Source organism: Leptidea sinapis, chromosome 6 (assembly GCF_905404315.1).
Source record: "Leptidea sinapis chromosome 6, ilLepSina1.1, whole genome shotgun sequence".
Lineage (NCBI taxonomy): Eukaryota > Metazoa > Arthropoda > Insecta > Lepidoptera > Pieridae > Leptidea > Leptidea sinapis.
In genome coordinates this window covers 5721991-5735325 of record NC_066270.1, presented here as the reverse complement: position 1 = coordinate 5735325, position 13335 = coordinate 5721991, and the positions used below count along the sequence as shown (strand labels likewise).

The 13335-nt window shown below is 35.4% G+C and overlaps 1 protein-coding gene across 1 annotated transcript; it reads right to left on the bottom strand.

Annotated features, from left to right (window-relative positions):
• Positions 1 to 4237: 4237 nt before the first annotated feature.
• LOC126964781 (uncharacterized) lies at positions 4238 to 12519 on the bottom strand. The gene has a single exon (XM_050808024.1). It carries the CDS (start codon positions 12105 to 12107, stop codon positions 5967 to 5969), a length of 6141 nt encoding a protein of 2046 aa, XP_050663981.1. The 5' UTR covers positions 12108 to 12519; the 3' UTR covers positions 4238 to 5966.
• Positions 12520 to 13335: the final 816 nt, after the last annotated feature.

The window sequence follows — 13335 nt, the reverse complement described above, 5'->3', positions numbered from 1 at the left end:
GATATTACATTGTAATCCATATTTTTTATTAAAAAAAAAAAGCCCGCTGAGTTTCTTGCGCCCATTCTTCTCAGGTCTGAGGCAGTCTCTTTTGAATGGGTGGTAGATTTTGACGTTTAATAAGTGATTTTAAATCCTATTTGAATAAAAATATTTGAATTTGAATTTGATCCATCCTTCTTCTTCACCAGAACCACTGGAGAACACCATGGACTCGATGACGGTTCTATCACACCATTTTCTTTCATATCCCGAATCATGTCTTCCACTTCTTGTTCGCGTGCAAACGGAATACGTCTTGGTCTTTGTCGTATCGGAACAGTGTCTCCTGTGTCGATCTTGTGTTTCACCAAACCAGTTCTTCCGATGTCCCCGTCGTTCTTCGAGAACATCCCGGCGTAGCGTAGCAGGAAATTTCTCGCTTTTATTAACTGTAGCTTGGTAAGATTGTCTTTACAGCCATCCAGAAGTTTCTGTATGTTCACATCCTGGCTTGCAGCAACGGTCTTCCTTCCTTCTTCACACTTTCTTAACCAAGCTATCTCCTGACAAGCTCCGATCACTGTTCCATTTGCTTGTCCTCATGAGGATTAAACACGGGAACCATTGCAATTTGGGAGTTTCCCACAACAGTCCTGGCTGGGATCCATGTCGTGTCCGATGTCTCTCTTTCTATTATAGCGCATTTACAAGGTCTTCCTCTGTCATCCCTTGGCAGGACTACCGGAATAAGGGTCTGCGATCTCGGATTTAAAGTAGTGTCTCTTAAGCACAACAATTTCCCAAAAGTTCCCCCTTTTATTGGAATTTCTTCACCTCTATGCTTCAATACACCATGTTTCATGTCAATAGCACACTGATGATTTCGAAGAAAATCCAACCCAATGATGCAGTCATCTGTGATATCCGCGATTACCACTTTTTGCCAGTACAACGTATCCCCGATTTTAATGGCCACGATCTTCTCTCCCTTGACTGGTATCCACTGGCCGGCAGCTGTTGTGAGTGTTAAGTTTACATTTTCTCGCATATGTCGTCTTCCGATGCTCTCTAGTCTTCTTTGGCTAACAACTGTACGTGAGGATCCCGTATCCAAAGTGAAACGGCAAGATTTTCCATTTATCATTCCTTCTATAACTAAAGTGTTTCCGTCACATGTCTGCTTAACGAAGATCCTTGGGGCTTTGCTTCTACCGGCCAGCGCCCACCCCACTGCCCTGGCCTTTTCTAGTTTTTCTGCTGCTCCAGCGGTGATGTTGAGACCGCCGCATCCTTCCTACCTTGCGTTATGCTCTCACGCCTGGGGCAAGTGCTCCTAATGTGTCCTCGCTCCCCACACCATACTGGGTTATATGCTTGCCTTCGGCTGGAATCTGCTGGTACAATTTTGCGGAGTCTCACCCGAGAATCGTGGCGAACCGCTTCCACTTCCAACGCACGTGCCACCGCTTCCTTCAAGCTAGTATGATGACTCAATCGTACGGCTGCTCTTACTTTGGCGTCCCGTATTCCATCGTTCATCGATTGGCGCAACATTTCTTCTATTGCAGCTGGCGACGACTGATATGCTTTACGCACTAGCTTCTCAGCTTCCACGGACCACTGCTGCAGAGTTTCGTTGGCCCTTTGACTGCGGTCCTTAAGTTGCGCCCGATACACATGCTCAAGGTGTTTATCGCCATAACGTGCCTCCAACGCGTCAAGAAGGTCCGTGTAGGTTACTTCCTCCTTCCCAGCGCCGAGTGCTTCCAATACGGAAAGTGCTTCGTCACGGAGCGCTAGTGTGAGGGCAGAGTGTGCTTCTTGGTCACTCCAACTGCTTGCTCTTCTGACCGTCTCTAATTGTAGCTTGAAGGCGGCCCAGGAAGACTTGCCGTCGTAGGGGGGTACTTTCAAACTTCTGGTCGATGTGATCCCGCAGGCGACTCCTGAGTTTTGACACACGACCTTCCTATTTAGCTGATGAATGGTTGCTTCCATCTCCCGCATCTTCCTTTCCACAGTGTCAATCCGGGCGATCTCCTTTTCTACAGCGTCAATCCGGGCGGAGTTTTTCTGCACCACGGATAAAATTTCCTTGGAGAGGCCTTCATACAGACCTCGCAGCTGCTCCTCCTGTCGTAGTGCTTGCTCTTCCTGTCGGCGCGCTTGCTCCTCCTGTCGGCGCGCTTGCTCCTCCTGTCGGCGCGCTTGTTCTTGCATCATGGCGGCCATCTGCTGCATGAGCGCGCTGATATCTACGGCAGGAGCCTGCGGTGCTGACACGGTCGCACTGAGTCCAGAGCCGGATGCTTCTTGCGACTCGTCCTCTGCCGCTGCAGCTGCTCCCTCCTTTCTCTGGTCACTCCTTTCTCGTTCCTGGGCACTAATGGCATCTTTCCATCCCACTTCTGACACCAATTGACACGAGAGTGGGTCAGGGATTGGAAATAATACTCCGCTTATAGGAACGAGCCTTTATTTGCGTCCACTTTTTCTGAACTTGCACTTCGCCGGTCTGCCGCAGTTCCTCTTGTGGGCGGCGGTATCTTCAACGCGTCACACTGCACCGAACACTACTTCTCTTCTGTCTTCTTCTTCTTAGAACACTTCCACTTTTCACTACTTCTTCTTTTCTTCTTCTTCTTCTTTACACTTTCGAGACAGAACTAGAACTGCCGTAGGCCACGCTTAGTACGGCTTATATACCCCGGGATCCGTTCTATTTTCAAAATGATTCTCCCATTCCATCTTTAAATTGTACTTAAAAATTCTTTTAACTATTTTAATCCTGCTTACACATTTTCCATCCTTTTTTTCTGTTCGATTTGATCCTGAACTAACTAGAAATTTCCACTAACTTTACAAAACCGAAAAAATCTCCATACACTGGTAGGTGTATCGAACCCGGGTCTACAGCGTCTAAAGTAAACACTTTTCCGCTAAAGCTATGAGTATTGCTGACGGAGCTGTTAAAATTATCAATGTCTTGAAGTTTGACAACTCTCGTCATGTACGTTGCTGCACGATATGACGTTTGACAACTCTCGTCATATGCAAAGCTGTGGAATGAGCTTCCTTGTGCGGTGTTTCCGGGACGATACGACATGGGTACCTTTAAAAAAAGCGCGTACACCTTCCTTAAAGGCCGGCAACGCTCCTGTGATTCCTCTGGTGTTGCAAGAGATTGTGGGCGGCGGTGACCACTTAACAACAGGTGACCCGTACGCTCGTTTGTCCTCCTATTCCATAAAAAAAAATATATATACGTCGTAGCGTTGCTACGCGACAATATATTGCTATGCAGACGACAGCAGTGGTGATGTTGTATACATGGGCCATGCAGATATTCACCTTCGCACGAGACGCCACAAATTAGGATATCATCCCCTCCATCTTTACCAGTGGGAGGCTCCTCTGCACAGGATGCCGGATAGATTATGGGTGCCACAACGGCGTCTATTTCTGCCGTGAAGCAGTAATGTCTAAGCATTACTGTGTTTCAGTCCGAAGGGCGCCTTAGCTAGTGAAATTACTGGACAAATGAGACTTAACGTCTTATGTCTCAAGGTGACGAGCGCAGTTGTAGTGCCGTTCAGAATTTTTAGGGTTTTTCAAGAATCCTGAGCGGCACTGCAGTGTAATGGGTAGGGCGTATCAATTACCATCAGCTTAACGTCCTGCTCGTCTCTTATTTTCATTAAAAAAACGTGTGAGGCGTTCCTCCACAGTGCGATTTACAAGAACTTTCTTCCACATACAACCAAGCTGTGGAATGAGATCCCTAAGAGTGGTGTGTCCGGGTCAATGCGACATGGGACCTTTAAAAACAACGCGTACACCTTCATTAAACGCTCCTGCGATTCCTCTGATGTAGCAGGAAAATGTGGGCAGCGGTGAACAGTTAACACCTGGTGACCCGTTCGCTTGTTTGCCCTCCTTTTTCATAAAAACTACTTCCACGTAGGTACATCAGAGCTGTGAAATGAGCATTCTTGTGCGGTGTTTCCAGGACGATACGACTCTCTCTCTTTTAAAAGACCAGCAACGTCATGTGATTCCTCTGGTGCAGCAAGAGAATGTGGCCGGCGGTGATCACGTAACTTCAGATGACCGTACGCTCGTTTGTTCTCCTCTTTCATAACTACTAAGCACTAATGTAATGCGTGACATGATTGCATATAGCTAAACATCAGAAGACACAAACACTTTTAAAAATAGACTACACCCCTAATGTTGTTAAAAATAAAACAAGCAGTTAAAAGTTCAATGGCTTTAATAGATACGCATTATACACCATCCCTAATAATATTTTCTGTACTACAATAGTTCATTATTTATTGAGACAGTTAGCATTTTATTTATTACTACGCATTTCAATAACAAAAATTACACCAAATATTGAAATTTTAAAGAATCTTGAGCGGCACTGCATTGGAATGGACAGGATCTACCACTTTATGTATCGGTTACTTTCTAAAATATAAAAAGAGAAACTAAAGTATTTACATAAAATCACGCAGCAACTGGACACAGTAGGTGGTCCTATGTAACAACGAAGGACCACCTACTTCTGTACTGTGTCTTTTGCTTTCTCTGTTGAATGAGTTCTATTCACTGGCACACTCCAGAAATATTTAATTTTTATTAGAGATAACTGTGATGATTCTCAAAAAAGAAACAGTAGTTTAGAGCCTTTTGCTATTAGGTAATACATGACAAAAGGGCAGGTTATGACTTTAGTATGCATGACAGCAGCTATGTCTTCCATTATTATACGTCAGTAACTTTAAGTGTCCGTGCCTTACTGAAAATGGAGGCTAACAGTGCGCCACTATTTCTTTCGACGTGTTCACGGCTGTCATAGTCTATCTAGACATAAATTCTCTAAGGGGAATTTTATCCAAAAATAAGAACTTTACACAATGAATGTATTATTACATATTATATACAGAGTACATGCAAACTTGACAACTTCACAACCATTAAAACAAACAGTAAAGATTAAAATAAATTACATTACTAATTAAAACCTACCTTAGTAACTAATTATTTATAGAGACTATAAAAATATATATCTATTTTATACAAAAATATATTATATTAGCTTAGCTCACATATTCAACTAAATTTCTTGGTAATACTATTTTTATTATTCATCTATTGTGTATTGCCATTATTATAATAATAGTTATAAGTTAAAAATTGTGGCAATGATGACACAAGGAAATACAAAAACATACATTCTAAATTATGTTGATAAATTTTGTCTTAGCTCATACATATACCTTGCCTAACCGTTCTATATTTTGATACAATATCTAAAATTGTCAAACCTTATTGATAACTTATATTTGGTTTCTGTATGTTTATGGTTTTTGGTCACTAAAAATTTATATTAGACAGTTTTCACAAATTGTGATATGAACATTGGATATCTTCAATAATATTATTTATTTTATATCAATTTAATTAAAATTTCTTCTGATATATTCCTTTGTTATAATAGATATACTTATGCTGGATTTAAGTTATACAAAATAATATTGAATTTAATTTATTGTTTCTTATATATAACATTTATTTAAATATCAAAAATTAGTTAATAGTATACTATCAAATAGTAAAAAATAAGATTTGGCACATATTATACAACAGAACTATGCTATATGTAAACTATAAAACCAGACAAGTGAAGGCACAAATATTACTAACATAATATAGGACTCTTATATAAAGTCTCAGTGAGTCTTACATCTTTGTGTTGTTTGGTGTAGAGACATTTGAGTATTACCTTTGTGTTTCAATAGAGATAGCCAACCAATTCGGAAATGGATTGGTAGCACAATATCATTTTTACATTACACTTCCTCATAGTGATAGTTTTTTAATTCATGTAATCATATTCAATATTGTTAAATATATTACAAGAATTGTTAAGTTGTGAATAAATATTCTTTTCAAAGAATTTTAATTTGAGTAACTTATTAATTCATACGACGGTTAATAAGTTCATCACAAATAGCAGTCAATTTTTCACTTTCTGTGGTTTTCTGGGCAAGGGTTTTTTCCAATGTCCTAATTCGAAGTTCCTCCATCTTAACCATTGCATTTAACTTTGCCACTTCAGCTTCATGCACTTTGTTCATCTTTTCAAGCTCCAAATTAGCTTGATTGAGTTTTGATGCTGCGTGTTGTTTCAATAAATCATAATTATTTTGCATTTTTAAAATATTCTCATCAAATTCCTCTACACTTTTTAAATATGTTTCTTCATTGTTTTTCATATGTAAGATTATTTGCTTGCTTCTATCAAATTTAGTAACCAAATCATTATATGAATAATCTATATTTGATAGGTGTCCCCTTTGTTCATCACGTTCCTTTATTAATTTACCTCTCTCTTCAGCAATACATTTCCTATTCTGCTCCAGCTCTGAGACTAAACTTGCAAATGTCTTCTCATATTCTTCCACAATTTTTGCCTTTTCTTTGTTTAGCTCTGTTGTTTCTTCCAACTTTTCTTTTGTTTTTATAAGGTTTCTAAATTTGGCTTCACATTCATGCTTCCGATTATTCACTTGTGATTTTAATTCTTGTAATCTATCCTGAAGTTCTCTACTTTCTGTCCGCAAATTACCAACCTCTACTTCTTTATTTTGTAACATTTCTCTTAAGCTAGTCAGTGTGTTAGCTATTTGGCTTTGTTCTGGGTTCCTTTCGTGCATTGTGAGGTCTTGATCACTTATATCTGCAACACCACTGAGTGAAAGCAGTTGGTCAACAACAGCCATTGCTGGCGAAGTACATGTAAGTGATAGTCTATTTGATCTAATAGGTGTTGTTGGTATTTTTGAAACTGCTGATTTTATTGCAGGGTTTACTATCATAGTAGGCTTGCAAGAATTATTGAAATTTGCATCTTCAATGATATCAATTGGTTCAACATGAAGGTTGGCACTACATGAAGATGATAATGTTTTCTCTTGAGATATTACCTCATGTGCAACTTGTGTGGCTTTCTTAGAGGTATTCTGAAGTTTATTAAGTGATACAATGGATTCTCTTTTTGCAAACAAAGGGTCAAACTTTAGGAACAAACTTTCCTTTCCACTATCAACAACCACATTACTTTTATTTTGATTTAATAAGAATTCAAATGTTTCTGCATCTATAAAAATTTCATTATCATTATTTTCTTGAGCTGGTAATTCATCAAAATCTATCATGTCTTCATTTTTAATATTATGATCTCCAGTTTTAGTAATAATAGCTGTCTCAAATTCATCTAAAAAGGGTCCTTCAATTGTATCTTCATCTTCAGTATGGACTTCCAGGTTATCAGAGTTACTCTCATTATTTAACTTCAAAAGAGATTCATTCAATATTATTGTGTTTTCAGTTAAAGTATCTTTGTTTCCCTCATCATATTTTATTTCTGTTGTCCTATTCAGATCTACATCAAAGGTATTTTCTTGTATTGGTACAAACATATTGTAATTTGATGGAGGAGATTCACATATTTTTGACTTTGTCTCAAAGGGATTTAAGGTAATGGTATTGTTAAGTTCAGGTAAGTTAAAGGTATTTTTACAGTATTCTTTAATATTTTGTTCCAATTCTAAGCATTTAGTGTCATGCATGGAATCTGAATTTCCACTAGCAATGGATTCAGAGTTAAATGTAACATTATTCACACATTCATTTAGTTTTTTAGATGAAATATTAAGATATATGTCATCTTTACTTTCTACTTTTTCCAGGTTACCCAGAACATAAGAATCATTTCCTTTATTTTCTGTATCATAGTAACATTCTGATATTTTCTCTGCTTTAGCAGAACAATTCATCTCATCAGTTGCATAATAAATATTATTACAAATCTCATCATTGTGATCACCCTCATGTTGCTTTATACAATCTTCTTCTTTACTAATTTCTAAATGTGGTAAAGCTTCAGTGTCTACAGCCTCGTTTCTAATGCTATTAGAATTAGATTTAGAATCTATTATTGTAGTTTCTATATCAGTATTTTTAGTAATTTTGGCTTTTTTTTCTTGATTTACTGTCATAATATCTTTATTATTATAACATGAGCCACTAATATCATCTAAACCAGGGCTATTCATGCCTATTTGGAACTCTTGAATATTAGTAGCAACATTATCTTGATTATGTTGGTTTTGATCAGAAGAAATATGACGTACTGTAATTGCCTGCTGATTTGCGGTTTCTTTATCTACAGTAGCTTCAAGTAAAGAAGTAGCGTTCACAATTTCTTCAGTCTTGCTTTTGTCAATTATGAACACATTACAACTATTATCATATGAACTGGAAACACAAGTAGGTATCTCAATTTCTGTCTTGGATTTTTCAATTTTGTCTTTAATATCATTATTCTCACCATTCTCCTCAAAATTATTCATCAATCTAACCTTTTGATTTTCTTTTGAAAGGTGTTCCTGTATTATATTTATTTGTTTACAAGGAGTTTCTTCACTGATGTTCTTATTCTCATTCTTACATTTAATGTTACTAGTTTCATGTAATTGAAGGCTATCATTGACTATTTTTATACTGTGCATAGACATATCTTGAACATATTCATTATCATTGGCCACAAGATCGGAACACTGTACTTTGTCTATGACAATGCCATCGAAAGATGATGTTTGATTCAATTTTGATTTGGCATCTTCATTTCCACCTGAAATGCTATCTTTGTTGGAATTACCATTAATATCGCAATCTATAGTTCCTTTCTTATTTATTTCTGAATTGTTGTCATCCATTTTTTCAGAGAGTATGTTTATTTTGTTAATTTCGTTAATACCTATGTCACATGATTCTTTTAATTTACAGCTTTTAATCATACATTCCATATCAATTTGCTGATCATAAACATTTGCTTTTCCAACATTAGGGCATTGTTCCTTTTGAATAGATATACTACTATTTATAAGTAGTTGAGGATGTTCATCAATATCTTCTCTAACAGTATCATCATATTTTGTTACATTAATAGTATTAAAATCTGTACTTGAATCACAAGTATCATCTACAGGCTCTGTTTTATTGTTCACAATTTCAATGACTTCCTTATGTAGTATGTCATTTTGCATTTTTGTTTTACTTATATACACATTCTCACTATTTCCATTATTAAGATTAATGTAACTAGTTTTGTGTAGCATCTGGTTATTAATAATAGTGGTATCTTGCATAATAATATCTTTGGAATCCTCATTTACAACAGAACACTTTTCAATACTAATTGAGGTACTATTTACTGCACTAACATGAGTGTCAGAGTTTGCGAGTGTTGTTTCCTTCACATTCTTTTCATTATTTTTATCTTCATTTACTGTATTATAGTGTTCATCACTTGTGTGAGTGTCACATTTTTTTTCCAGATTGGTTATAACTGTGCTATTTGTAGTTGCATTAAACTGTACAATTTTATGTGTAGAAGTTGGATTTATTAAGACATTGAAAGTAAGATTAGATTCATTATTTTCTGCAGCTTGAATCAAAGAAGATTTAGACACATCTGGGTTGCTAGTCTTTTCCGTCTTCATCAAATTGATAGTATTACAATCCATAACGGAATCAAGTGTATGCACATCAGATATTCCTTTATTATTTTCTATATCTATGCACTTAAAATCAAAAATATCCTGATTTCCTGCACCATCAATACCAATTTCAGAATTATTGATAGTGGTGATTTTGGTGTCTTGCATTAAAAGATCTTCATTATTCATAGTGGTTAAGAGATCGGAACACTGTTCTTTACCGAGGGAAATTTCATTAAATATTGATAATTTTTTACAACATTTCAGTGGAGCTGCAGTTTCTTCTATATTTATTGCAGTATCTTTTTCTTCCTCACCTTTAAGTATCATCTTATTACTTTGTTCTGATCTATCACAGCAAATTGCATTATTTGCAATATCTTTTTTCTTACTTTCTTCAATAACTTTATTACCATCCAGAGTTGAATATTGTGCAAAAATTGCAGTTGCAGTTTCTTCTTCATTTATATCAGTATCTTTGTCTTTAGCTTCCTCATCTTTTAGTATAATCTTATTACTTTGTTCTGATCTTTCACAGCAAAATACATTATTTACAATCACTTCTTTCTTACTATCTTCAGATTTAATAACTTTATTACCCTCCAGAGTTGAATATTGTGCAAAAATTGCAGTTGCAGTTTCTTCTTCATTTATATCAGTATCTTTGTCTTTAGCTTCCTCATCTTTTAGTATAATCTTATTACTTTGTTCTGATCTTTCACAGCAAAATACATTATTTACAATCACTTCTTTCTTACTATCTTCAGATTTAATAACTTTATTACCCTCCAGAGTTGAATATTGTGCAAAAATTGCAGTTGCAGTTTCTTCTTCATTTATATCAGTATCTTTGTCTTTAGCTTCCTCATCTTTTAGTATAATCTTATTACTTTGTTCTGATCTTTCACAGCAAAATACATTATTTACAATCACTTCTTTCTTACTATCTTCAGATTTAATAACTTTATTACCCTCCAGAGTTGAATATTGTGCAAAAATTGCAGTTGCAGTTTCTTCTTCATTTATATCAGTATCTTTGTCTTTAGCTTCCTCATCTTTTAGTATCATCGTATTACTTTGTTCTGATCTTTCACAGCAAAATACATTATTTACAATCACTTCTTTTTTACTATCTTCAGATTTTGTAACTTTATTACCATCCAGAGTTGAATAATGTGCAAAAATTTCAGTTTCTTCTTTATTTATATCAGTATCTTTGTCTTCCTCATCTTTGAGTATAATCTTATTACTTTGTTCTGGTCTTTCACAGCAAAATACATTATTTACAATCACTTCTTTCTTACTATCTTCAGATTTAATAACTTTATTACCATCCAGAGTTGAATAATGTGCAAAAATTGCAGTTTCTTCTTTATTGATATCAGTATCATCTGTGTTTTTTGATCCTTTTTCTTTTAGTATCTTTATATTATTTTGTATACAATCACTTTTAACAATAGAATCATGAGATTTATTTGTAGAAACATCTAGGTAGTCACTTTTATTGTTAGTTGTTTCACAATCAACAAATTCACTGTCTGATTCAACCAACTTATTATCATCATTAATTAAAATTTTTACCTGATCTGTTACAGTACAATCCTTTACTGATTCATTTAATGATATGTCCATATGTTCAACGGTTATATTAATATTATTGTTGGCACAAATGTTTGAAACTTTTTCTGGAGAAGTAGTTAATATCGGAAATAATTTGTGAACAGGTATCCTTTCTTCTTTAAAAAATATTTCACTTTCACTGTTTTCTTTCCACTCTAATTCTCTTTCAAAGTCATCTTTAAAACAAACACTTTCTTTCAATTGACTTTTTTGTTTTGATGTGTTTATTTTATTGCTTATTGGTGTAGAAGCTAAAATATTATGTGTACAGGTATTTATGTTGATTGGCTCAACCTCTGTTTGTTGATTATCACTCTCAGTTGGGGTTGTTGAAGTGTTTTGAGATGTCTTAAACATGCTGAGGACACTTTTCAATCCCCTCATAATAGGTGAAGTACTCTCTTGCTTTGGTGCTTCCCTTAGAGGTGTTGTAGCCTCTGGAGTATGAGCAAATGATGATGAGGTACTCGGCAAAGAAGTATTCTCTTCAATATCTTCAGAGGTTTTTAAAATAATTGTTTCATTTTTGTTCTGAGTTGTATCTAATATTTGTCTTACAGATGTGCTTCGGTTTATATCTACAATTTCTTCATTTGAAATAGCCTGTAGTGGTAGAAGAGACTTATGAGACCTTGTAATGTCTTGAGTTAATGTGGAATTCAATGAGTGAGTAAGATTTTGACTTATATTTACATCATTGAATTGATCTTCATTATTTTTGTTATCTATACTATTTGCTGTATAACTTTTGGACATTGGCGATGATGCTGGGGTGACAGAGTATCTCAATTTCATGTTAAATTCAGAGGCATCCAGGTCATCAAATTTTTCTACAGCCAATGCTCTAGGGTTATTGTTGAGGTGAAATGTATTTTCCTTATTGTCAAAATAGTCTTCTAAACTATCTACATCCATAGGCTCTACTTCCCCCATGCTCACAATAAAACTATAATATTCAATGCACGATATTTCGTTAGTATATAGGTATATTTGTTAGTATATATGAGAACGCAAATGCACTTAGCTTACTCTTTCGTTAAAACGCGATACAGTTAATATAGATCACAACGCCACAAAAAATGAGAACAATCTTAACAGTGTATGATTTCACTAATTTCACTTTGAGTTTCAATTCTCAAAAGATAATATAGAAGCCCGCTATGTGTCTTAGGAACAAAAATGTCGAAACACGCAACTCACTGTGTAAGTCTATTTTTAAACTTTTTATACTTTACTTACAAAACGACCTATATGTATAATAATATAATCCGAGTACGGCACGCTCAAGACAGGGAATCTTGCCAAAACACAGTTGAACTTGGATTGGACAAACAAAACCGTTAGAAAATTTAAATCAGTGCTGCAGGCTGCCAACTGCCAAGTGCCAGTGGATTTTTTATTTCTTCTTCCATTATTAAGACGGCAAAGGTTCAAGCCAATACAGCCATGCTGCCATTGCACTCCATTCATTTTCTTATATTAATTGATTTATTTATTTTGATGACCCATATAGCTCAGTGGTCAGTGACCCGGCCTAACCCTTGATTTTGCTTTGAAATTTATCATGTTTAGAACTGCTAAGGTAACTAGATCATATTATTATAAACCTAGTCTTAATTAATGAACTAAAGAAAACTTAAAGAATGCACGGTATGCGCGAGTCAAAAACATTCTTCCTACTATGGCTTCTGTGGAAGGTAAACAAGAAGTGTGTCACGTTAAGGTAGACCACCAAGCTTAGAGTATTTGTTTTCTAAATTTATTGGTTGTGATCGGTGCTAAAGATTGAAACAAGTTTTATTTTCCTAATTTTTACCTGAAACAAATATACATGCTGTTAGACATAGGTATAGGACATCCACAAATATAATTACATTGTTAAATATAGTTACATTGTTGAATATAAGTACTTAGTGATATTTACAACCTTATCTTATTTATTTTAATATTCTTACACAAAATATTTACAAAAGGAGTGAAAACTAGGGAGACCAGACAGCAGGAAGTTGGGCGGAGAACTTCAGGAGGTATACAATAATTGTACAAAGAATTGTTGCCTTACAAGCAATTGAAGATTAAATGATCCACATTTACCTCATCTAGACCACATTCACAAAGAGAATTGTCCCTAATTCTTAGTTTAGCTCAAAAACTGGAGTAC

Excerpts from the sequence above, each read along its gene's own strand:
- LOC126964781 (XM_050808024.1), bottom strand. The coding sequence starts at position 12,107 with ATGGGGGAAGTAGAGCCTATGGATGTAGATAGTTTAGAAGACTATTTT.